The 27050-nt window shown below is 38.1% G+C and overlaps 1 protein-coding gene across 3 annotated transcripts in view; it reads right to left on the bottom strand.

Annotated features, from left to right (window-relative positions):
• Nucleotides 1-27050, bottom strand: part of BMP2K (BMP2 inducible kinase) — a 61200-nt gene that overhangs the window by 22322 nt on the left and 11828 nt on the right. For all 3 annotated transcript variants that reach the window (XM_063310045.1, XM_063310044.1, XM_063310043.1), the window contains exons 2-12: nt 21210-21328; nt 19795-19900; nt 18505-18647; nt 13730-13851; nt 12780-12861; nt 11933-12065; nt 8719-8822; nt 6875-6954; nt 2617-2774; nt 1797-1975; nt 1284-1379 (exon numbers count right to left, since the gene is read on the bottom strand). In XM_063310045.1, coding sequence (XP_063166115.1) covers nt 1284-1379; nt 1797-1975; nt 2617-2774; nt 6875-6954; nt 8719-8822; nt 11933-12065; nt 12780-12861; nt 13730-13851; nt 18505-18647; nt 19795-19900; nt 21210-21328 — 1322 coding nt within the window. The remainder of the gene's footprint in view (nt 1-1283; nt 1380-1796; nt 1976-2616; nt 2775-6874; nt 6955-8718; nt 8823-11932; nt 12066-12779; nt 12862-13729; nt 13852-18504; nt 18648-19794; nt 19901-21209; nt 21329-27050) is intronic.

Here is a 27050-nt window from a genome sequence, read left to right on the forward strand (position 1 = left end):
AACTGCAAAACTATACTTCCCATAAGACTTAAACAAATACTCCCAATCTCACCTTGTACAGAAACTGAACATCTTAACTGAATCAAAGCAAAAACACAAACATCTGGAACCCATGCTGGTATTAAGCAATAAAATGAACAAGCAATTAAAATGAGTTAGATGGCAGGGAAAGATACCAGTTAATTAATAATTGCATAATTAGCATAATTAAATTATGCTATCTATCCATCTAGCTGCATGTTATCATGAACATAAAATGATGTAGTAGGATATTCTTAGGGGGAAAAAAATCTTCACCCAAAACTTACAATACTGAATGAAATTATTATATTTATTTATTTATTTCTCAAATTTATACTACCACCCATCTCCCTCCCCAGAGGGACTCTGAGCAGTTAATATAACTTATTATATTCATGTTTAATGTATTTAACGCAGAACAGAAAGTATACTTTTGAAAAACAAATTACTATATTGTAGGCAAATTAAGACAATAACAGCCTGATGAATCCTATCTAATTCAACACTCCAAACAAGTCCCCTCACATCTAGTATTCTGTTCCTCAATAACTAAGCAGATGCCTTTGGGGTGCTCCCATAAATATGAATAAAATAGAAAGCTTCTACTTGTGTTATTAACCAATAGCATGTAAAGACTTTGTCTTCAACACTGGAAATAATGTATTACAATCATTACAGATAGCCACTGATGGTATTATTCTCTTATCTGAATATTATTTATTTTGACCAAAAAAAACCCTTACAGACTATTTGTTGTTCAGGAAGGAAAGTTTTACTTTTATGATTAAATATTATGGGAATTAAATAATATGGAAGTAGTTGAAAACTGAAGAAGGCATGTCATTTTCTTCATAGATATTCACTGTTTCATAAGCCAAGATAAAAATGGCAGTACAGGAAATTAAGATACTTAATTTTACTAAATTAAGGATGCATTAAATTAAGATACTTAATTTAATGCATCCTTAATTTAGAAAATTAAGATAGATGAGGATGCATTAACTAATCAATCTCTTTAGGACCAGGCTCCATTAACAGCCACCAAATTTATATATTCTGGGTTTTATTTATTTACATAATACTGTTAGATTCACTCTCAGCTCATTGGTTTGCTACAGTAAACAAGAAATGGTTCTACAAAATATTTGTTAAGTAAAACCCAATAAATTAGATGAAGTTAACTAGCACGATCAAACTATTTTATAGTCCAAGCGTCCCTTTCTTATCTAGGAGGGTTTTACTGGTTTCCCAAAGTAATTTACCATAGCAGGATACGGAGAAGGGGATGGTTGCTGCTGGTACACAGAGCGTATCAAAAGCTGCTGTTGAACGACATGCTGCTGCATGGCTTGCTGATACTGTAATTGAAAAAGAAAATATTTGCATAAATCACAAATGCTGCTCAGTCAAGTGAAATTACACACAAACAAAAGTGTTTTTGGCATCTTGAAAAAAAAATTATGAGGAAGCCACAGAGGAATTTTCTAATAATTGCTTAATCTTTGTTATGAACAAAACAGACTAAAGGTAAACCAGTTATTGGGAGGGTGGGGGGGGTGTCCTGCTCGGACTTCCATATTCTCTCCACCCTGCACCCCACATAAGCATGCTAGAAATAGCCAATACAGACACATCCCAAGTTCACAGCATTACAAACCAAAACGCATTCTGCAAAATGGTGAGAAAGACAGGCAGGTTACGTCGTTTAGGTTTTAAAGCAATTAGAAGAGGCAAAATTAAAGCTGGGTTATATTACAGCCAAATCACAATGGTACCTGCTGCAGGTATGAATCGTGGAGCAATTGTTGCTGTTGCTGCTGCTGCTGTTGCTGATGTAAATGATGCAACTGCTGCAGCCTCCAGTCACCTTGCTGTAGTTGTTGCAATACTCTGTTTTGCTGTGGGGTTCCCGGTGATAATACACTCTCTTGACCATTTCCAACCTTTGAGGCGCCTAGGACACATTAAAATGCACATCGATGAATTTATCAAGTCCAATCATATGTTTTCCTAATAACTCCCCCCCCCTGCAAACTCCACAGTACAGTTAACATAGGAATAGCAAACCCTTCCTGCTACATTTCTCTGCAGTATTTTCCATGCTTAGTTTCCCCTTCAGCTAAGCCATGACAGACACTAACAAAATACCCATATTTTGGGGTATAGGTACAATTTTCAACTGTCCTTTCCTAGTAAATTTTACATTTCAATTAATACCAAATATTAAATATTTCCTGTAAATGTAACCCTGTTGTTGCACACTAAGAAATTCACAAAATTATTTGAAGTGTATTACCTCCTGAAATATGTATCAATCCCTACGCTTATTTTGAGTGAGTGAACAATTTGCTAGAAGGAAATTTTTAAGTAGATGCAGACTGCTTTTTCAAACAATAACTTGTTACCACAACTCTGTGGTAGCAATTATCCTTATACTGCTGAAAGCCATTCTAGCACAGGAAAAATCCGAAATGGTTTGATTCTTACACCTTTACAACTGCCAGCATGTTCTAATTCTGGAATACTGTAACACTGATTTTTACTCATTATTAAAAGAAGCTTCTTGCAGCTCACTGCATTAGCCTGAGAAATTACCTTTGTGTTCATTGTTAAAATCACCAGGAACTGGCACTTTTACTGGTGTGGCTGAGCTCTGAATTGCAAGCACACTAGAAGCAGCAGTGCTTGTATTGGCCTTTGGTCTCTGACGTGGTGCTATTGAGGTCTCTGTTGGTCCAATGGCATCTGTTATTCTAACAAAAAAAATTAAGAAGGAACTTTATTATATTTTTTACTGATGTACAGAATAATATGGTTGGTAAAGATGTCTAGGAATTTCACAAAGATTACTGAACTGCCAAAAGACAGATAGCTCCCCAATTCACAATATTTCTATTTTAAGTAGGCAGTCACATCTCATTTGGACTACTGCAATGTGCTGAACATGGGGCTTCCCTTAAAGACCACCCAAAAACCAGTGTTGGTCCAGAAGACAAGGGGTGAGTTGTTTTCATCCATGTGACACCTATACTACGCAAACTGCACTGTTTGTTTTCATCACTGTTCCTTGTGGTGAAAACAAACACCCACACTACACAAACTTCACCGATTGCTAGTTTGCTTGCTACTGGGTGTGATTCAATTCACTATCTATAAAGTCCTGCTCGGCTCAGGGCTTGGGTCTCTAAAGGATCACCTTTCTCTGATTCTCTCTACCCATCCGGTAAGACCCAGCAGCATCAGCATGCACCAGGTCCCATTGCTAAAGCAACAGTAGCTCATGGTAGCTCAGAGAGGGCCTTCTCTGTGGCCACCCTATCTGCTGGAAGTGCGTTTCTCTAAAGTCCACGCGCCTCAACCTTGTTGTGCTTTAGGAAAGCCATGAAGACCTGACCTTTTCAGCGGGTCCTGGGACAAGGTGATTTGTGATCCCACTTTTGATAATGGACTGATGCCTTGTAGATTATCTAATCATTACGCTGTTCTCTAAGGTGGGTTCTTAATGATTTTTGCTAGTGCTTTTTGCAGTTGTTTTCAGTGTGCATTTAATAGATTGTTGAACACTGCCTACAGTTTCTGTGATGATTGAGGCAGCTTATAAATTTCAAATAAATAAAAATAAAACCATCTTTCCCTTTTCCCATCAATGAAACAAGAGATCATGAACGGAAATAGTGTCCCTTCACCCCATAACCAGCCTGTTTTATCTCAGGGCTGGACCATAACAACATGCTACAATTGAAGGAGTAAAATAATCCTAGTCACCAGAAAGGCTGGCAGTGAAAGTATGGATTATTTCATCTCTGTCTCCTTCAGCATCCTGTTATATTAATGTGCATCACATCTGGTTAAGAAGCATACCAATGTTCGGCTATGCTTCTTAACCAGACGTGATGCACATTAATATAACAGGATGCTGAGGGAGGAGACAGAGAACACTCTTTACTACTTTTTTTTAAAAAAAAAACCCAACTATCTTGAGCTTTTTACTCAGAACAGCTTATGAAAAGAAAAAAGTGTTCTGGCTTCTATCACCAGTCCTTATTATGCGTAAAAACCATTAAAAGGTTAGAAACCATCTGGGCTTAATTAGGCTAAATTATGTGATATATAAACATCTTTATATTTCTTCTATGCCTTTGAAATTGTGTGTCTGTGCGCGCACGCGCGTGCATTCCCAATATCCACAATTATCACAAGAGGGCACCTGCATAACATTTTTTTTCCTGAAAGAAACATTCAGTAATGATTTCAAATCCTTATTGTGCCACTCAGTCTATCTTCAAATGTACCCTAGTGTGTGAAAATATACAGAGCTTTTGCAAAAATAAACCACTGCAGGAAAAAAATGAAAAACAGATCATGAATGATACAAAAACCATTCAAGAGCAAATACCTGATCTTATGAATATACTGGATTATTCTCTTAAAATGGACAATCTTTGCCTTACTGCACAACAACACAATGCAGGAGAACAACAGTGAAAGGTAGGGGAAAATATGGCAGAGGTGAATTGTTCCAGCAGAAGAGAGCTACAACATTTGGCTTCTCAATCTCAGTTTAAACCAGGCATCGGGATTCCTGGGCACCTCAAGTGACCTCTGTCTGTAATAAATCTAACCTTGACTATGGCCTTCACCACCAAGACCTGTCTGGACAAGCACGGTGGTGTAACTGTCAGTGAGGTTGGTTCGGCTGGATTTCAGATAATGGTTCAGGGCCTGGACATCTGCAGGACCACCTTCTCCCATAACATCTCCCCACCCAATTAGATCCAACACGGTGGGTTCTCTCCATGTCCCTGGATCAGAGCCTGTCTTCTACAGGGGCCATAGAAGCATGCCTTTTCGGTCACTGTCCCCTCTTCCAGAATAATATTCCCAGAACTCAACATAGCCCCTTTTCTCCTGAGTTTCAGAAAGTCTGTAAATATTTGGCTTGTTCCAACAAGCTTTGCAGGCAGGGCTGCTGTAACTATGCCTCTGTGTGATGAGTTCTTTCGATCTGAGTGTACGTATGGTTGTACAGGTAGTCCTTGGTTAACTACGGAAATTGGGACCGGACTTTCCATCACTAAGAGATGCAGTCATGAAGTGCAACATCGCATGACCTATCAATCCCAGCAATCCCTGTTGCCATGGTTAAGCAAGGATCGCAGGTTGTTAAACAAGTTCCGGGTGCCTCGCAAGCAGGCCAGCAGGCAGATAAGGTGCAGTGCGAGGCGTGGTGCAAGCACAGCGTGGCCAGGGGTGGCTGCTGCCGTGCAGGGGAGGGTGCAAGCGACTCACCAGAGTGACTTGTGGCCTCCCCTGCCAGCTTCCCCATTGACTTTGCTTGCAACTATCATTAAGTGCCCAGATCGTGATCATGTGACTGTGGGGGTGCTGGAACGGCCGGAACTTCAAGGACTGGTTGTACGTACCACACGTTCAGCACTGTCATAACTTTGAACGGTTGCTGAGCAAGTGGCGGTCAAACAAGGACTACCCATATTCTGATTAGTCCAACCCACATAGTTGGCCGCACATTAGACCCGGTCTTCAACTCGGAATGTATGAGATGTGATCTCATAGCTTCTATTCCATAAAGCTGAAACAGAGAACTGGTCTAGATTGCTCCTGAGCAGCCTCTCCTCACCCACCAATCCCGGACAGCTCCAAGACACCTGGAGCAATACTGTACTGGTAGAAAATGAGGAGAGAGCATGACTGGACATAGGGATAAGCTTAAATGCAAGCCTGGTACTCTGTGATGAAAAGGGCAGTGAAGCAGACATTTATTTTCTTCCCTTATTGCATCTGCAGAACGTCAGCTAGGTGAACTCAGGGCTTCTACATTAAAGCAATAGAGCAGAAATGAGTACAAGTAGTTCTGTAAATAAAATTAGTCGTATTCACTCTGAGTTGGAAGCTTGGCGGCCAAGATTTCATCAAATTACAGGAGAACAATCTGGTAACATTACCTGGAAAGTTCAAAAACCAGTGGATTTCAAAGAAACGGGTAGGGTTCCTTGTGGTTTTGCCTCTTCCATTTGTAGGTTTGATCCCTACCCCCTCCTGCCAGGTTCAAGTGCCAAAAAAAGGAACAGGAACTTGTTCAAGGAACTGTCAATGTCTTTCTGTGAGAGGGGGGAATTCCAGCAGCCTTAAGAGAGGCTTGTCTATCCCCCTCTTAAGAGATCTGTTCTAAATCCATTAATATTAGACATATTTATGGATATTAACATTTCATCCTATTCCCAACTTTCGCATTGGGGAGAAAGTGGTAGAGAAAGTGGTGGAGCACTGGAAGAAACAGATTATCGAGCCCTATGGCAGTCTGGATTCAGGCCAAGATGGAGGGAGCATGGCCACCCTCATTCCATTGGATCTTTTGGTGGCCTTTGATACTGTCAGCTCCAGTATCCTTCAGGGCTACCTGAAAGGACTAGAAGCACTGCACAAGGACAACTCTGTTCCTGCGTGGGCAGGTCTAGTCAACAGTCATAGATGAGAGAGGTCAACCCATTATGGGGTATTCGAGGGCTCAGAAGCCAGGGGAAGATGCAGTAGAAGTCCTGAACTGGTGTTGGAAGGTTGTTAGGGATCATATGTGGAGAAGCAGGCTCAGATTCCACCCAAGCAAGACCAAGTGGCTATTAATTCAGAAGCCGGCTGACCATGGGTTTGTGCCAACTCTGACTCTCAGCTGAACTGTGTTCCACGTGGAGAGCAGGCTCACAACCTAGGAGTCTTCCTGGACTCACAGCTCCAGCAAGTGGAAGCTGTGTCCAGGAGGGTGCATCTGTTGCCACAGAACAAAGCTCTGCATAATGGAGTTCAACAATATACAAAATTAAATTATTACACTCACCTAGCTTTTATTTGGCTTTTCTTAGCAGCAGCCTCACTAGCTGTCAAGGGCTCAGGAAGAGTTGAAGGGAGAGGAGAATTCTTGGGAAAATAAGTGAGCATATGTTATTAAGTAGCTTCTTGGAAATAAAGGTAATAATAGAAAAGTTCTATCTCATACCAACTTGAACTATAAACATCAAACCATGTATAATCCATTCATATAGACACACACAAATATGATTTCATTCATTCATGCAAGCAGGTGAAACCCAAAGTTTGTAAAAGTACAACCTTGGGGGGGGGGGGGGAAACCTATAGAAGTAGAGGACCAGAGGTTATCCACTGATCATGGAATTCTCACTGAAGGTTGTGGGTATGGAAGAAAACTGAAATATCATGGAAGAGGGTAAAATTGGTGACATCACAAACTAAAACAACTCCGCACATTGCAACAGTCACATCCACTTATTTTCAGAAATCCTGGGTATCAGACAGAGAAAATTCTAAGTTTTAGAGTATTTGTGAATTGGCCTAAACGTGAATGTTAATATTGCCTCTAATAGACTGAAAAGCCTTTATTCTACCCAAGCATAGTGTTCTGAGAAATACAGATGTAAACAATAATTACTTGTTAGGTACCAGTGATCTTATGATAAGTTATGATAATTTAAACTAGTCACAACTAACTTGGGCCCCGATGCTTTCAGTGGACATCCAAGTACAGTGAAGTCTGGATCTAACCTTCAAGCCATAATATAGAGGACCTCATTAAAAGCAGCCCACACAATTTTGAAACTTCCCTGTTACCTGAGGGGAGGGGGAGCAATAGTTCATGCTGAGCATGCAGTTAATTGTGCAATTCTCTAGAATGGAGCTACAGGTAGTCCTCACTTAATGACTGTTCATTCAACGACCATTCAAAGTTATGGTGGTGCTGAACGAATGGTACTTAGGCCCGGTCCCTGAAGTTATGACTGTTGCAGCACCTCCATGGTCACATGATCAAAATTTGGGCACTTGGTAACCTGCCTGCACTTACAACCACAAGGGAGTTTCAACTCCTCCCACCTATCTCCCCCTATCTCTACCCTTTGGCCACCCTGCAGAGCAGCATTCTACAGCAGCAGCAGCCCCAGTGCCACTGCCAAGTGCCACTGTGCAGGGAAGCCAAAGGAGATGGGGGGGGGGGGTCAGACAGGCAGGTGGGTGTAGATGAAGAGGAGGCAGAGGAGGCAGTCCCCTACCTTACCAAGGCTTGCAGCTGGGAGGGACCAAGACAAGAATGGCTTGGATTGGGGTGGGTCCTTGCCTATCGACCAGTTGGATTCAGTTAACAACAGCAACAGGAACTGTCAGGACTACCATTGCCAAGCGATGCAGTCACATGACATCACGCTTTACAACCACATTGCTTAGTGATGGAAATTCCAATCCCAATTACCGTTATAATTCCAGGACTACCTATACAGTAGTACTCTGCCTTTTTATCTATGTTGTATTTGTTGTAAGAAACAAGGCCAAATAGCTATTAACTTGATCAATTATTTAATAATATCGGCATATCTTGGAAATGAGGCCAGGGAATAATGTGTCATTCATAAAAAATGTATATCATTTTTGCTATGATCAGTACAAGCATACATTATCTTATTCAGTACCTTTTGAAAACAGACTCTTCTGTTTTAACAATATTATCAATACTAAGGATACCTGCAATTCCTAAATCCATTAAAAGCTATTTGAGTTTTTTCAACAGAGAGAGATGAGTTGTATTTTTTAAAATAAATACTGACTGCCACTCCTATTTATTATCCAGAACAAGATTTACTGTGTCAAGGCAGGCTCAAATACAAATCTACTTACATTCATGTTTAATATCGGACAGTCCTTTTTGGCAAGTTTAAAGGCAAAATAAGATACTTGAAAGATATCAGGTCTTCGCTCTTGATCTGGTTCAAGCATGTATCCTGTTGATTACAGCAAATTAAGTTCTTAACATAAACGTGAGAAGTCTATATTAAGACAACCAAGTTTACTAAGAGTGGTTCACAAATTGATTTTATAGTTACCTCTGAGTGCTGTTTACATTTTTTTCTACAGATTAAGAGGCACTATAGCCAGGTATGGGTGCTATGGAATAGGGTGACTGGGATTGAGTCCTCTTAATTGTCATTACACTATCCTTACATCCATCCACAAGTTGTAGTATGAACTTTGTACCAATTTTATCTGGAAACAAAGCTACATTTTTTTTCTTTTTAAATTAGATTGGGCTGTGGACATTCATGCCTTCATAACTTAAAACACCAAATTATTCTAAACTGCTTCAAAAAGTTTATCTTAAGTCTCATCACCATTTCTGCAGCTGAGCTGGCTGTACACTGTCTTTCAGGTCTAATTTAAGGTACTGACTTTAAGCTACCAGACCCTTAAACTACTTGGGCTAGGTACTCTTGAACGCCTTCTCCCTATTGTATCATTCTCAGGCAAATAAAACTTCGCATCAATTCTATCTGGAAAATCATCACAACGTATGTTTGATGACTGCATGATAATGAAGCAACTTTCTCTGAGATTCTCTACTGCTTAACCCTATTACCTTTTTAAACTGCTGAAAAGAGTCTCATCTGTACTGGCCAGGCTAGATGAGCTAGAGTTTTCGACAATCAAAAAATTTAGTTTCATTCCCTCTATAAATACCCCAGTAGTTGAATATCTTTTAGTTTGAAAGCAAAGTGAGCCCGCACAAAAGTGAAGTATCACTTTCCATATGTTTTGTATTTTTTTCAGTTTATAAATTAATGGAGGTTTTTGGGAAAAGTGGCCTGGTAAGAACCTGAGAACTTCCTAAACTTATTTTATGGGTGGCCATCGATCACACACAAAGGATTACACTAACTAAGCCAGTGCTTCCCAAACCTGGGTAAATTACCCCAGATTGGGTAAAAGTGGTTTTTCTTTGGGTAACGACACACGAACCCATTACCCAATCACAACAGGGACATTTAAATTGACTGAAAGTGTTTTACCTACATTGGGTAAAAAGGACTTTCTGATAAGCAGTTCCGGGTAATGAAGGAAAACATTTGGGAAGCACCGCACTAAGCTGTTGTTCAGAATTAGCAACATATTCATACAATGTGAAAGTAAAATTTACAGAACCAAAAGAGCACTGCCATCCCAACATAGATAAAATAACAAATCTATAATTTTATTTGTACCCCTACTAGCAGCAATAGCTTTCCCTAGAAAGGGAGGGTGAAGAGAAAAGAAGGTATTAACAGGAACCAGAAGTTAGGTTATAGACAAATAGCTACTGAAGTCTACAATTAATAGTAACTTAAGACAGATCATGTAAGGATAAGAATGAAGGGGACAAAGCAGGAAGTTGGGAGGCAGAATTTTATATAATAAGGCCTGTTAGCTCTGAATGAGTATCCTGAATAAGAATAAAAGCACATCTTAAGTTTAACACCCCCTCCACAGAAATGCTGAGGAAGAAGAGAAACTGGATAGTTTTCCTCTCTGTTTTCTACAACTATCAGCTTTACTACACATAAATAACTTATTCCCCTCCCCTTCAGACTGGCAAGACTGATGTCAGCTTTATGAGTTAGTCCTGAAAGGAAGTGTACCCCGATGAACTAATTCTACTTTATTGTAAGGTTACATTAACAGAATCTTGCAAATCTGAAAGCAGATTTCCCCCCCCCCCACTGCTTTTACAGCCCAAGAAACTAGGGAGAGTCTCTTCTGAGATGTTTGCCACGCCCACATTCCTTCTCCGGGCTAAGCTGCCACCTGTCTGACCGTTGTCTAATCTGCAGCTCTTCCACCCATCTCCCAAGGTCATTCCCACATACCATTACAGATATACAGTAGTCTGCTGTGGAAGAATCTTCAAACGATATTTTATAGAAATGGGGAAACTTAAGATCCAAATGAGTCTCCCATTATGCCTTATGATTTGCTTTCCACATAAAAAAAAATTAAAGAGATTTTATATATCTCAGGGAAAATGGACTAAGCACTTGGACTTGATCTAATTTTATGAGAAAAGTTAAAAGCATTTTTATCATGGGCTCCTATACTGGCCGTGTGTTTATACATATAAGAAATCAATTTTCTGTGATGTAAAATAAGACAGTCATTCCAAATACTTAGACAGAACCAGAATAAAATCCCATGATAAACTGTATGCCATGCTTTTGTACTCTACATGGAAAACTTAGGTTCTTTGAAAGTAAGGAACAAACTGGATTCTGAAAAGGAAAATCAACATCAGATCATTATCAGTTACTATCAATGGAAAAGTATTTCAGGTTGTTCAGACGACAGGTAGGTAGGCAGACTATCTACCTTTTTCATTGTTGCTTTTACAATCTACCTTTACTCTTGAGAGCTCAAGGCATTATGGGTTCTCCCCTCATTTTATCGCCACAGGTACTGTCAAGTAGGCTGGGATGATAGAAAGCATTTGGCCTAAAGTCACCAGTGAGCTCTATGCCCAAGTGTAGTCTTTATTGTTCAAATAATAAAGCAGGATACAGAATGACCCAAAAGAAATATTTAACCTTGATATCCAAAATGATTATTCATACAGCGATACTAATTTGTATTTAAAGGAAGTCATCCTCTAGTATACACCTGAATTGCATCCCAATATACTGGAATTTTTTAAAATATCATTTTGTCATAGAGACAATACAAAGTAGTTAATAAAAAAGACAGGGAAAGGGCAAGTCTTTATATTATTTTCTTATGTTGAAAAAAAGCTACTGTGTATTAGTTGTAATAAAAGAAACGGTAATGTAAAATTTTGGTGAAAAAAACTCCTGAACTGTACATAAAATTCATGTTCCCAAAATATTATTCCAATTCATAAATAATATTGTATTTACTCCAATATTTGTATAATATTACAAGCCTAAAGAGACATTATTTCTATGGATACATTGGAAATAAGTCTATGTAATGAAATATGCAATAACCAAGGTAATCAGTTTTAGTTATACCTACATGTAAGAATTTAGCTTCACACAGAAAGTTTAGTTGGTAAGGTATACCAATTACTTACTCATCAAGCAATGCATACTGTGAGAGTAACGTGAATGGTCTGGGATGGTAAAGCTTCCATCACAAATAGCAACCTGACTCTCACCAAAGGGAAGTGTGAAAAAACAAAGTTTATACAGCAAGCATCCAAGTGCCTATTTAAAAAAGCATATTGTTAGAAGTTTCAATGGGTAAACAAAATAGTAGTAACTGAACTATAAAAACAGCAGCAGACTATATTTTAAAAGTTGCAATAAGTTTTGTTATCAGTGTTACACTAATTAAGGGAAAGTGTTTGAACAATTACAAGATAGACATGAATAATTATAAAACTGTTAAAACATGTTGTGCTACTTAGATCATTTAGTACTATTTAGCAGTGACACTGCTAAACTGTAATTCTGTCAAATTTGCATTCCTCACTATACTTTTCTTGATTTTTTTGCTGCTTTGTGGCATACTGAAAATTTATTCTGATGGTCATTTATTTAACTTCCACATTTTCAAAATACGGGTCTCCTAGTAAGAGTGCTTTCATGGTAAATACTTTCCAAATGTATTGGATTAAATCCAATCAATTGTTTTCATAAATTTAGTCACTAGAACAAAAACGAATAAATATGATTCTTGTTAAATTACGTATTACACTGAATTTGGCAGATTAAAAAATGTATGCCACCCATTTCATTTTTTATAAAGCTTCTATAAATATGAGTTGGATCTAGAAAGTTATACTTGCAGCAGACTCACTGAAATTAAGAAGGATTACAATAAATCTGAGTCTGGCTGTATCTGGAATTCTCCAATATATTGATTTGATTAGTTCCTTTCTTATTTTAACTCCTACAAAATTAACCAGTTTATCTTACCCAGATATCTGCCTTGGTTGTAATTGGTTTCCCTCCATAAAGATTGATCATTTCAGGAGCTCTATATGACAATGTGGTATACCTTAAGGCAAATAATTAGAATATAAGTTAATCAAACACATATATGGCTAGTCTGTTTTACAAACCCAAAATATATAAGTATCGCACTAATAAAGGTACTTTGATGTGGGGCATTATTTATTTTATTTTAAAATTTTGTATGGCACCCTTCTAAACCAGATTTTCTCAAGGTGTCTCTTGACAGTACTACTGTCAGGCATATTATTTTTTAATACTTACTTTGAAACCAGGGTTCCTCAGAATGCAAGAAAACAACCACCTTAAAAATTAGTAAAGAAAAAAAACCAACTTTCTGTTAAAACAAGCTTTTTCATCAGATCAATGCTGGAGTGGCAGAGTAAGTTTGTATAATTCTAGTTTCAGATATCCATGGTTGATAAAGAGACACTTGGATATACACATAAAACTTGATTATCCATGCTTTTGGCCTTACTTTTTGCTATTAACAGATACCAGAGTGCAGGGTGGCCAAAAGGGCAGAGATGAGGTAAAGAGAGGCAGGTGAGGGGAGTTGAAGTGCGCCCTGCAATCGTAAATGCAGACGGGCTGCCAAGCACCCAAATTTTGATTACATGACCACAGGGGCGCTGCAACGGCCATAACTTCAAGGACTAGTAACTACCATCCATTCAGCACCATCATAACTTCGAACAGTCGCTGAACTAATGGTCATTAAGCAAGAACTACCTGTAATAGATTTCTAAATGTAGAAATTCATCCAACTAAAGAATTGGGCATTTGGACATATTATTTATTTTTAAAACAGTTTTGTGGTACTGAAGCAGGCACTGACAATTCCAAACATTTTAAGGATGTATTTTATTATGGTTAGGATGCAGAAAACTATTGCCTTAAGTTATGCAACTTACTTTTTAATTTCTTCCTCAACTCCGCTGACTCCATCTTTCTGAGGATTAAGGAATTTATTAGTGGCACTGCCGAAGTCACAAAGGACATAGTTCCCACTGTCGTTCAATAAAAGGTTTTCAACCTTAAAAAAGAATAAATAATTTTACAACAAGTACACACAAACACTGAATACACTAATAATTTTCAAGCACTTTCACTTACCTGTTTGAGCGAGCATCAAGAACTAAATATTGTAACTTTAGTGCCGCAAGTAAGGATTAAGGCATTGCAAAGGTGTTATTACATGTGCTAAGCCTTGCCCCTCGAGAGCAAAAGCTCCATATAACAGAGCTAACAAGCTGCTCTCAGTAAGCCTGCTAAGGATTCTGTCCCCAGAAGAAATGAAGAGGGGCTGGCTCAGGAGGCAGACCTTCTTCAGTAGAAGCCCCTGCATTGCAGAACACACTGCTCCTGGAAATGTGATTGCCTTCTACCCTACTCTCACTTAAGAAGCTATCCTTTCTCTTCTGGGCCTACGATGATTGGGCTGTCCACCTAGTATCATCATAATTCTGATTTACTTAAACTATTGTACCATTCAACTAGTGAGACGCACACTACCCACAGTCAGTCAGATTTGGGCAGTTTATAAAATGTATAAATAAAATTAGGGAAGTGCACAGGTAGATTCAAACTTGAAGTAAGGAGAATCTCCTGACTATGAGAGCTATTAACCAGTGGAATAGCCTGCCTCCTGGAGTCATGGATGCTCCATTACTGGAGGTTTTCAAGCAAATTCAAGCCCTTGGAGGTGAGCTTAGCCCCATCGCTCCTGGCCTTCCGGGGGAACCTGAAGACTTGGCTCTGCCGTCTTGCTTGGAGCAAAGAAGGGAGTAGCTCCGTGTGGGGATGGCTGGCACCTTAGAGTGCTCCTCACACACATGGACTGAATTACGTCTTGCCACTTGGATTTTACTCTTATTTTTATATCTATTTATTAATGGTATTTATATTTTCATATATTGTATTTGTATTTTATATTTACTGTTTTAATTGACTACTTTTGTTGTAAACTGCCCAGAGTCCCTCTGGTGGGATGAGATGGGCAGTGACAAGATAGATAGATAGATAGATAGATAGATAGATAGATAGATAGATAGATAGATAGATAGATACACACACACACACACACACACACACACACACACATACATACATACATACATACATACATACATACGTTGGGCAGTATGGGATGATATAAGGATTCCTGCCCTGGGCAGAGGGCTGGATTAGAGGACCTCCAAGGTCCATTCCAAATTTATTATTCTATGAAATAAAATAAACATATATCAAATAGCAATTTCCATGAACCACAGCCAGCCTGTGGCCGTGCTTTAGAAAGCACAAGTTTGCTTACTTCTATTATTTATTAATCAGTCTTGAAACAGATTGTCTGTCCCTACATATAAACTCTCCACCTCCTTACCAAAGACAGTGCAACCAAGTGTTATATCTAAGTTTAGCCGCCCAAACAGTATGTGCTATTTTTGCATTTTTAAATGCACTGAGATCTACACAAACAAAAGGGCACAAGAGAATTAAGTCCAGAGTGCGATGATGACTGTACAACACCAAAAAATAAATAAAATAAAATCACAGCAAGCAAAATAACTTAGTCTTTGCTTTTCAAATGATCTCAAAGTCAAAAACTCCAGAAGAGCCAACCAAATCAAAGCAAATCAGTATAGAGATTTTGAGATTAAAAGCTATGTTATTAAGTATTTGCAGAGTTTAGAAGTACATGTGCACATCTGTGTATGTTCTTTTATCCCTGTTAACTGTGGAGCTTTCCAAGTGACTTTGAAGCTCTCTAAAGGATTATTATATATTTTATACCACCACAGTACATATGGAAGAATTTGCTAACAGTAAGAGGTCTTGAAACAGACTGCCCCAGAAAGTGAATTTCACCGGAAGTGTTTTTAAAAAAGGGCAGGATGCCATAGCTTTAGTAGTATTTTCTTGCTGGATTAGATGATCTCTACAGTCCCTTCCAACCCTAACATCTTGTAATTCTATGAACATTTTAAGCATGAGGTGAAGCCTTCTGGAGATCTCTGGCAAGAACCACTCATCACTTCTACAGGAGCCTTGTTAAGTGAGATGGAAGGGCACGAAATAGGACAAGCAAAGGAAACAAAACTGGCTAAAAACTGCTTTTCCACAGAGTTTTTGGAGCTAAATGGATGAGGTTTATTAATTATGAGAATGTTTTGGTAAACAAAAGGAGGGTACTGTATTAGCCTAGAGTTAAGATTATTTGGCTATTTATTGATGTACTTATTTGGTTGATTATATTTTATAACATTTTATATTTAGATTGTACTGTATTGGATTGTGTAAGCTGCTTAGAGTCTTATGACTAAAATGCACTTAAATCTTAGTGGCAAATGAAAGATATAATAAAAAGGGGTGGGAGAAAAGAAGTAACTCGGACCCTGTCCAAGTTAGTATCACTCCAGAGATTTCCTAAATATAAGGCAGGTCTTGATTAGGACAAAAACAGAGGCTCCAATTCCTGCTTTAAACCACAATAAAGATTAATTGTTGCTGCTTTTTCTTGCAGTCTACTAATAACAATATATACTCTCCTCCAAATCTTTCCATTTAAGCTGCTAGCACATGAAGCTTTAATAATTTTTCCCCAATCTTAAAGACAAGTAGCTTTTAAAACTAGAAGACCCTATGCTAGCAGCTGTTGATTTTTAAAGTAAATACATGACAGCAAGTGGGACATCATGATTTTGTTGTCACTTAAAAAATATCTCAAATATTCCTCCTCCTATGGAAGATAACACTAACAAAATTTTAAACCTAATTTCCATTTCAAATCCAACAAGAAAAAAAAATAAGGAAATCGTATACTACTTGATAAATGTTCTGCAGATACACAAAAATACTTCTTAGTGACAGCAAAGTTGATTATAAGCCACAAACCTACAAATATGTACTGTACTGTAATACAGCATGTATTGTATTGTAACAGATTGTTAATTGACAAATAATCACCAACATTTTGAAGTGAACAGGAATAAACTAACAACTTTAGAACGCATGTAATTTGATGCAAACTAGTAAAAGTCCTGCCAGTCAAATTCTAAACTAGTAGAAGCTTCAAACTATTTTGAAGGACAACTTACATGTTTTAGAGTCCACCATGTATGTAAACCACAGCCTCCATGGTATCTAATCAAGAATTATGGCTTTTCAATACCCAAACACCTGAAGATTGCCTAGATTGTCAACTCCTACATTACAGTACAGGTAGTCCTTGACATACAACCATTTGTTTAATGACAGTCCAAAGTTATGATGGCCTCGGAATGGCCTGTAAAGCACTTCCGAGAGTCACAAAACACTGCACCACCCCCCATGGTCACATGATCACATTTTGGGTGTTGGCAATGGACTCGCATTTATGACCGGTTGCAGCATCCCGCAGTCACACAATCACATTTTGTGACTTTTTTACCGTTTTCTGCCCATTGAGGAATCTGGATTCTCTTAACGACCATGGTGATTCGCTTAGCAGCCACCATAAAATGGTTGTAAAATTGGGTCCAGTCACAGGGGGACTCTACTTACGACCGAAATGACTTACAATGGAATTTCCAGTCCCAATTGTGGTCATTAAGTCAAGGACTACCTATAAACTAATCTAGATATTATTAAAGAATGGATTCCTCTGCTCTGATTAGGTGAGTCCTGTTCAAGAAAGATCAGTGCTGGTAAAAGTGTCCTATGTTGCCAAAACCATTTGTGTATCTAGAAAACACTGGATCCAAAACAATTCCAGACTATTTCTTCAAAGGGAGAGCTATCTGGACTAGAACAGACTAAGCATCAACTTCCCAGACCAGAAACTATCCAGCTTCTTGCCAAAATATGGCTTCATCTTACTGTCTTTAGTTTATTCCATTACTTAATTAGACAATGCTCAGCACTGTGTACTTTCACTCAGTTGATACAAAACTGAAAACCAAGACTGGATATCATCAGCATTCTAAGGATACATTACTCCAAATTCCCAGAACCTGACATGGTTAAAATATAACATAAATATAGCTATCTCACAAACCAGCAGTATCTCTGAATACTACTTTTAACACCGACTCTGCAAATAAAATCAGACCAAATTTATCAACATGGCCCCCAATCTATTAAACCACTCAAGAAAAACATCAGGATTGAGATTAAAATCTGCTGACAGCTAAAGAACTACCAATAAAGTCTTACCTCAAGTCACTCTTGACAAAAGTAATCAATTAAAGTAAACCCAAAAGTTTTAAACACGTTACACAAAAAAGGACATACCTGAGAACAAGTAGATAATAATGATTACAATCCTTCAAGTCCAGAAGACTTTCCTAATTAATAATCTCATTACTACCTGTTTCAAAACAGCAGTCCAAACTATTCTTTCTTTCAGCAAGACATTAATTTTTTCAATACGTTTGGTCACTATGTTCCACCTTCATTCAACTAAACTTTCAGCTCAGCATAAGGAGCCAAGATAAAAAACAGCTAATTATTTAGATAATTAGTTAGATCTCTTCAAGCAAGCTGAGCACATTCTCAGATCACAGCATCCACAATTGATGCAATGATAACAGAGGTTTTTTAAGGCACCTTATCTAAACTTGATTAAGACTTTGATAATGGATAAACTAAATCGTACAATTATTTATTCATAGACAGAAATAGCATGAATTTCAGTCACAATTTCTCTCACCTTCAAATCTCTATGAACAATGGGAGTTTTGCATTGATGCAGCCTAGCAACCGCTTCACAGGCATCACAAAAAATCCTCAGCACTTCTGATTCAGTAAAGCCCGTCTGTAATCTCTGGTTCATCTGATTCACTATTTGCCCCGCTACAAAGAATTTAAAAAATGATGCTTTAGAGAGGGTTTTAACAGATTGGATGCAATTTTGTAAGATTGGAAACATTAAATATTCAAAACTCTAAAACATTTAAAGCAGTGTTGCTTTTCAAAGTAAGAGGTTAGATTTTATGTGAGAGACTGAAATGAATGAATGAATGAATGAGAATATTGTTCACATAGGCATCTCACAATAACAAACTGAATCATAGCACCTTATGTTTAACTTTAAACAGTCATTTATAGTCAAATTAGCCTGATAAAAATAAGTCCCAGTTGGTAACAATTTATGGACAGTAAACTGCAGTCCAACCAGAAATAACAACATGTAATCTGCCACATCAGAGAAAGTGCCTTCTGCAGATCAACTCAAAATACTGCTCCAAATATTTCATACATTTAAGTAGGCTGACCATATTTCCTTGAGACAAAAACACATTGGGATGGCAAAACGGGGCAGGGCTGGGCGACAGGCTGGATCAGCAGGCAGGAACGTCTCCGGTTTTCTCGGGCTGGGAATCTTCAGATTCCTTCATTTGCAAAAGGCGAGGCTGGGCTGGAGAGTCCAGTGAACGGTTGTCCCCAACAAGCCGTTCCTCCTCTGACTGTGCGTCTACGTTTTCTTCCCACCGTTTCAAGGCAGGAGCCAATCGGCTCACCCTTTGATCACCGCCTATCAGCTGATCCTGTTTTTTTCTCTTTAGGTTCCCCGCTGGGTTGAACTCTGCGGCTTTTTTCCCGCCATCTCTGCTGAGCTCCCCCTCCTTCCACTCAAAGTCAGACCGCATTCTGACAGGTTCACAGGAACTTTCACATTTTTAAGAAAATGGGACCAAATGGACATTTATATTAAAATGACGGGATGGTCTGGAAATATTAAATAAACAGGACTGTCCCGTTCAAAATGGGATGTATGGTCAGCCTACATATAAGGGATCACTGTCATTTTTGTACCCTTTTTGCTTTTTGACAAGAAGAAGCAACACAATGGAGGAACAATAACAAGTAACATAGGCTGTGGAAAGTCTGTTTCACCCTGGAATATTTATATCCAAAGCTGTTGTAGTTCTGCACAAAAAACTGCATGCTAGCCAACAATTTATTTTTCATTAAAAAATGACCAAAAAAATGTGATTACCACGGCAGTATTCCATTAAGATGAGCACCTCCCACACATTATCACTAACGGAGTTGACAGCACAATCCAAATACCCTACAATGTTCTTGTGCCCAGACAGTTCTTTCTATAAAAAGAGAAACATTCTTAAGTTTAAAGAAAAAAAGAGTATGTTAAGTTTTAAGATCAAAAACAAAAATAACTACAGTACAAACTATCAATCATCAGTTAATTATCTGATGATGTATTGGACATTATATAAGCATGTTTCTTGTTATCACCGTGAATACAGAATCTGACAAATGTGACCATCTAAAACTAAGCTAATAGATTATCTCTCCTAAATGAATCTGTCAAACTCTCTCTGTGTTATTTATTATCGGCTTTTTTTTTATCCGTTCAATCATGTCCAATTCTCTGAGACTGCCTAGACAAATCCCTGCAGTTTTCTTGGCAAGATTTTCAGAAGGGGTTCGCCACTGCCTTTTTCCTAGGGCTGAGAGAGAATGACTGGCCCAAAGTCACCCAGTTGGCTTTGTGCCTAAGGCTGGACTAGAACTCATGGCCTCCTTAACCGCTACACCAAACTGGCTCTCTATCATTGGCTAAGAATCATCAAATTACTTGAAGCTTATCCAAGATGTTCTAGCAACTCAACAAAACTTGAATTTGAGATTTTAAATAGAAAGCCAGGTTGAAGGGGGAACAAGCTGCATAAATATGTAAATTTTTACAATTTTATACACATTAAACTGTATTTCCTATATTCTCTCTGAAAGCACTCTGAGAATAAGGAATGTACAGCATTTCAAAATTGACTCCAATAAGGTGTTTCAAAGTACATGCAAGCAGAAACAGAGCACCTATCTTCAACTCATTAAACCAGTTGCATCTTGTCCCAGGACAGTGCAGCATCAGTAGAGTGCAGCCATGAAATCCCAGGAAAAGGTGCAGGTGCTTTAAAGAGTTGCAGATGTTACATTAGCACTTTTTTCCCCTGTGCTTCCATGAAGTAGCCTTTTGGAATAGAAGCTGGGAACTTTATGTCTGTGAATACTATGACCATTTTTAATTCTTGCTTCTATTAACACAACTTAACTATTTATTACACAGCTTAGAAAGCACTTGGAGCATCCATATCTGCAAATTGTTCAACCCTCTTAGACAGAAATAACTGTTGAACTGAAATGAGGAATACCTACAACCCACAAATAAACTGTATTTTTTCACAATACATTTTTCACAATTTATCCACAGAGATTTCCTCATCTCAAAGAACCATATTTAACCATTCACAAACAATGAAACCAGATTCAAACGTTATATCACAAACTAATGCATGCTTCCTAAACTATACACACACTCACATACACACACACACACACACAACACAAAATTTATATTTTATATTATATATTTATATTATATATACTTACCATTATTGTTATTTCCCTTTTGCAGATATTGAGGTCAGGCAAATTGTTTACATACATTCTTTTCAATGCACACCGGACTCCACCATGAGTACGCACCAGGAGTACTGTGGAAAAGCCACCTACAAGAACAACAGAGCTATGAACAAATTCATCTTTTTAATTTAAGAAACAAAAGTTTTATTTCTTAAAAAATAATTAAATGACTTAATACTCTTGAATGTTTCCATTTAATCATCTGAGTTATGTGAAAATCTGCTAGGAATTATGCAGTAAAGGACAAATGCCTATTATTTTCACATTTCAGAAATTCATTTATTGGGGGAGAAGGAATTAGATTCAAACAGTCTATTGAATCCAAACCTGGGAAGCCGGTATATCAGAATAATCGGGGAAGAAGGAAATTTTATTCAGAAAGCAACTACTAAACCAGCTAATATTTGTGGGCACCCAATAACTCTGAAGCCCAAAAGAAACTTTTGCACACATCCTATGAAATGTCAAATCTTTGCTTCACAGAAAGATTTATAGATAGGCAAACAGAAATTCTTGAAAATAGTTTATTTATTTTATTTTATTTTTCGAATTTCTATTACCGCCCATCTCTCCCAACAGGGGGGACTCTGGGCAGTTTACAATAAAATGTTTCTAGTTTTAGAAACATTTAATAACACAGTTGAAGTTAGTACAAACGAGAAGAACAGTCTCAAACTTCAGTCTGAAATCCTAATGCCACACACCCGAACACTGCAAGTTTCAAAGTTTTGTTCCATCGCACAGCTTTTATACAAGTACCCGTTTTGATATTTATCAAGTTCAGTATTGCCTTGTAAACTGCCTTTTAAATCTTTCATTTGGTTTTCTCGCCATCAAGAACAAAACATTTTCTGAATATATGTTCCTGAGGTACCGTATCACAAGTTCAGCAAATCAAAATGTGAAGCAATACATATACTAAAAATGAATAGTTTATGTCTATACCCAGTAGTTGAGGAACTGTCCATAAAAAGCGGAGTGTAACTATTCATAATTTAAATATCTTCTCTGCACTGACTTGCCTCATGGACTTCCTTCCTACTATCAAAGTCTAAATGATTAAGAAGTTCCACAAACAAAACAGTCTGCGATCAGAGACACATCTTAGGTACATGATTGATAAAACAGTTTGTGGCTGAACATGGTATGTGAAGCCAGCCTCTTGAGGTTTATTTAATATATCATGGTTAACAACCCTTGGCTTATCATGGCTTAGTTATTATTTATATTTCATGTGTATGTACCTTTCTACTCACAGGATTTAGGCCAGCGAGCAATTTAAAATAAATCTAAATAATTTTAAATAATAAGAACAACTAGAATTATTATTAGCACAGCTCCAAAACCCTTGCTGAAAAAGAAAGCCTTATTTTGGAGGAAATCTTTTTGACTTCATACAAACACAGATGCACTAATGATGTGGTTCATTAAAGCTACAGCATCTTTTTTTTCAGGCTCACACAGAAGCCTAAAAAAGGCATTAATGCAATAATTAATACAAAAGAGGTGCTGCATAGATTGGAAACAACTGGTGCACATAGTTCTACTGAACAAAGATATAATAAAATGTGCAAATTCCCAAACCATTACCCTAATTCCTCATGCAAGCAAAGTATTGCTTAAGTCTGTACAAAGAAGAATATAGCCATACAAGGAGAGAGAAACAAGATATGAACAGGCAGGTTTAACAAAAGGCAAAGGAATGAACGATCAGCTGACTAACCTAAGACAGGTAACAAGGACTGAAAAAGTATCTAAGGTGGCAGCTCACCTTTGCTTTACTGACTATACATTGTTGTTGTTGTTATATTTTTATCTCGCCTTTTTTATATACAACTCAAGGCAGCAAACATACCTAATACTCCTTCCTCCTCCTATTTTCCCCACAACAACAACCCTGTGAGGTGGGTTGGGCTGAGAGAGAGCGACTGGCCCAAAGTCACCCAGCCGGCTTTCATGCCTAAGGGAAGCCTGGTCTGGTTTCTAGGCCAGCACCTTAACCGCTACAGCAAACTGGCTCTCATTTTGTGGAACATGTCAGAATGCAGACTATATTAACGCTAATATATATGCTAAAATACCAAATTATTCTTCAAAAGAACCTTTACAATAAGCAATAGCTGACTCTGTAAAAAAGAGTAGTCCAGAACAGAGAATTGAATGAGACAAGGATGCATATTCTCCCCATAACTGTTCAATTTAAACAGCCAATACTGTATATTTTTTTTAATGGACTGGAAGAGATGACAGCTAGAATCAAAACCAGAGCAAAGCTAGGGATCACTATTTTCACCATCACTGAGAAACCAGCAAGATTCTACCAAACAAAGTCTGAAACTACTGAAGCACAGGTCCAAACAAGCATTCTTCTGCCATAAGGTGGCAACATATCCTAACACCAACACTTTTTAAACCTATCACAATTTTAGATAGAAAACTGTAGTACCCTGAAATGTGTCAGTGTATTGACTCTCGATTACTTCCAACATCTTGTTTGCTCAAGATATTTTTATTATTATTAACAGACCAACTATTTATAGAATTATATAAAAAAAGTTGTTGACTGGATAATTATAAAGCAAAATGTGAGAATAAGACTTGAAAGTCTTCTAGTCAACAAAAATCCTCACTAAGTATCTGTGGGCATGTTCATATCCCTAAATCCTTTCTCACTATAGAACTTGACAAATGCCATGTTTTATGTAGAAACCACATATCCACCCTTTGTCCACTTAAAACATTGGTCCAAATATTGTACGCACAGAGTATGCAGCCCTGTCCCAAGCTACAAATTTCGAAGTACTGCTTCATCCATAACAAATTCTGAGACACAAGACGGTAGTGCTATGCTATTTAAAGCTCTTAAAGATTTTTTTTGTTAAATATATTTCCAGTAACAAATAGGGCTTTGCAGAACTTCAGCTTTAGAGGCAAAAGGGTGCTTCAGTGCATCTGGGGATTCAAACGTTCCACCTCTCTGAAACTCCTTAAATCAAATTCATGTTTTTCTATAATCATGTACAAGTAGAAGTGTGATCCTGGGGCGGGGGGCAGGGAATCATCTGCTTTAAAGAGTTGCAGACTGATGCTACATTCCAGTCAATCCAAGGAGTATTTTGTGCTGCACAGCCCTACAAATGGACAAAAACAAAGTACCAAAGACCTGTAAGTTTTATTCCTATTCCAATTAAAGGAAGCTTCAGGGGGATAACTAAAACTGGTCCAGTTAGAGTGGCCCTAGCAAACAAATTTTAAAAACCACATCCTCTGCAGCTGAGTTTTGAAACTGCATTCCACAGAAACCTAGGATTCTGCAAGGACTTTCTGGGTTCTACAGAAAGAACTAAGGGGGGGAAAAACTCTCTGTAAGGAACTAAGAGGGGGAAAAAAGCCATAGTCCCTTGTGGACAGTTATTTTCTTCCCTTAGTCCCTTGCAGAGAGGAATTTTCCCCCATACTCCCTTGCAGAGAGGATTTTTTTTCCCCATACTACCTTGTGGAGAGGTCCCCCCATCCACCCACCTTTAGTCCCTTGCAGAGAGTTTTTTTAAAACTAAGGGGAAAAAATCTTTGCATAATAAAATTGTTAAGGACACCCTTAGTGAAGATTGAAGGTGTCTGAGTGTATTGAGTTTTATACTGTATTCTTCTTCTCTTAGTCCCTTCAGAGAGTTTCTCTGCATTTTCTTGAATGCATTCAGCCGTCTGTTCCCACCTCAACACTGCTCTCCAAGGACAGCCATAGCAATTTTTCTTAGATACAGCAGGAAGGGCACGGCTTGTCAGAAATGCCATCCCTCTTAAGCAGGGGTTCTGGATTTTTTTTTTAACAAGCAGTTTCCACAGCCTAAAATGGTTTGAACACCTGCTCTTCACGGTAAGGTTGTATAATACTTCAGACGAGATTCCAAAAGATTGCTCTGGAGCAGACTGGAATGTGAATGAAGCACCTATCTGCAACCCTTCAAAGCAGATGCATCTCCTTCTGAAATGGCACAACTATCATGCAATCCTAGAAACAATGCAGCTTTAAAGAGTTGCAGATAGAAGTTATATTCATGTATTTCAAAACATTTTTTGGAATCCAAACTAGATCCTACTATACAGTACAGTATATTTAGAGCAGCCTTTCTCTACCTTTTCACCCTGGAGGAACCCTTGGAACGAGACTAGGGGTTCCCTGGGAGATCACAATTTATTTAAAACATTATTTCAAATTCAGGCAACTTCACATTAAAGAGATAAGTTTCATTCTTTATTTTTTAGTTTAAGAACACTGTTAATGCATATAGACAGGCCTACCTATGAAACGAAGATAGTAATTTTGTAACTTCTGGTCCATAGTTGAGCCTGAATGTACAGGGTTTCCTGAGGCCTGAAAAATATTTCAAAGGTTCCTACAGGGTCAAAAAGTTGAAAAGGCTGGAGTATAGAGTACAGAAGACGGCCTTAATGGAGAGAGTGAAGATCCGCTACCAAGGCAATGATCAGATAAACTTAGATTAACTCCATACAAAGATAGAGATTCACAAAAATGCCTAAGACAGACACCTCCGTAATTCACATAAAGACAAAAGAGGGACAAAGGGAAGCACATTCAGACTTGCAAGATTCTGTTACTGCTGTATAGCCATTCTAATAAAAGTAGTTTTAGGCCTAAGCAGTATCTGTTTCTTGATCTGGACTACCTTGACACTCTACAATATCTTGGTCATCAACAACCCTCTGAACTGTGCTGGAAACAAACTGGTAACAAATACAATCCTTGCAGGCCCAGTGCAGAGTGGCTGTCAGGGTTAAAGCGAAGAATCTACACTAAGCCAGGAATGAAGCTCTAGTCTTTTATTGTTTCTACCATACAAACAAAATCTTGTCAAACCGAGCAAAACTAGCAGGCTCTAAGGGAAAAACTCCAGAAACTCTAAGGCGGGTCCTCCCTGACCTTCTTGGCCGGGCGCCCAAGGTCTTCTACACTGTGAGTGCGTTTTTCCCCCTGGAAGGTGCCCCCTCCTTCCTCACCGCAATCTCCATAACAGTGGTCCTGCCACTGAGAATCCATCAACATTCTCATTGCTACAGTCTGAACTAATTATAATTTCCAAAGACTCTTCAAAGATACTCCCAAGTAGCATGTGTTGAAACAATCCAATTTAGACATAATGAAGAAATGAGTCAATATGGCCAGAACAGTTTTAATAAGTATAGGTGGAACAGGAACATCAGCTTAAATTGAGCAAAAGCACTGCTGGCTACCATTACCATTAAAGCTTCCAAGTGCAAAACTGAATCCAGAAGCATCCTGGATTGTGAACTTGTTTCAGGAAGAATAATTTTGAAGAAACCAAATTTCGGAGTTTGCCTACTTTTTAACCACAAGCAATTCTGTCTTGTCTGGATGAAGTTTTAGGTTAGCACTCATCCATGCCACTACTGCTGGAAAGTGTTCTACCAATTCACAACATTTTCAACACCCTGATCATAGATGAAAAAGAGAAATTATAGTTACGATAACATACTACAAATCCCATGAATAGCTCTTTCATTGATTCCACTTAAGTGTAAAATAGCATGCGAAACATGAATGATCTATACTAGTCTAAAAGGAGGTCACCAGCATTGTTGATCTTCAAGGAACACTCCCAATTTCCTGCATAAATAATTAACCACTACAATAAAAACTATTTCTGATCCAAATCCAAGTCTGAAGCTAAATTAAAATGAATCCAGATAACCTCATCCAAGAATCTGAGCTGAGATGCCATCAAAAGCTAAAGCACTTTGCCCAAGAATAATAAATTGAAGGCTGCT

Source organism: Candoia aspera, chromosome 8 (genome assembly GCF_035149785.1).
Source record: "Candoia aspera isolate rCanAsp1 chromosome 8, rCanAsp1.hap2, whole genome shotgun sequence".
In the NCBI taxonomy this organism is placed as follows: Eukaryota; Metazoa; Chordata; class Lepidosauria; order Squamata; family Boidae; genus Candoia; species Candoia aspera.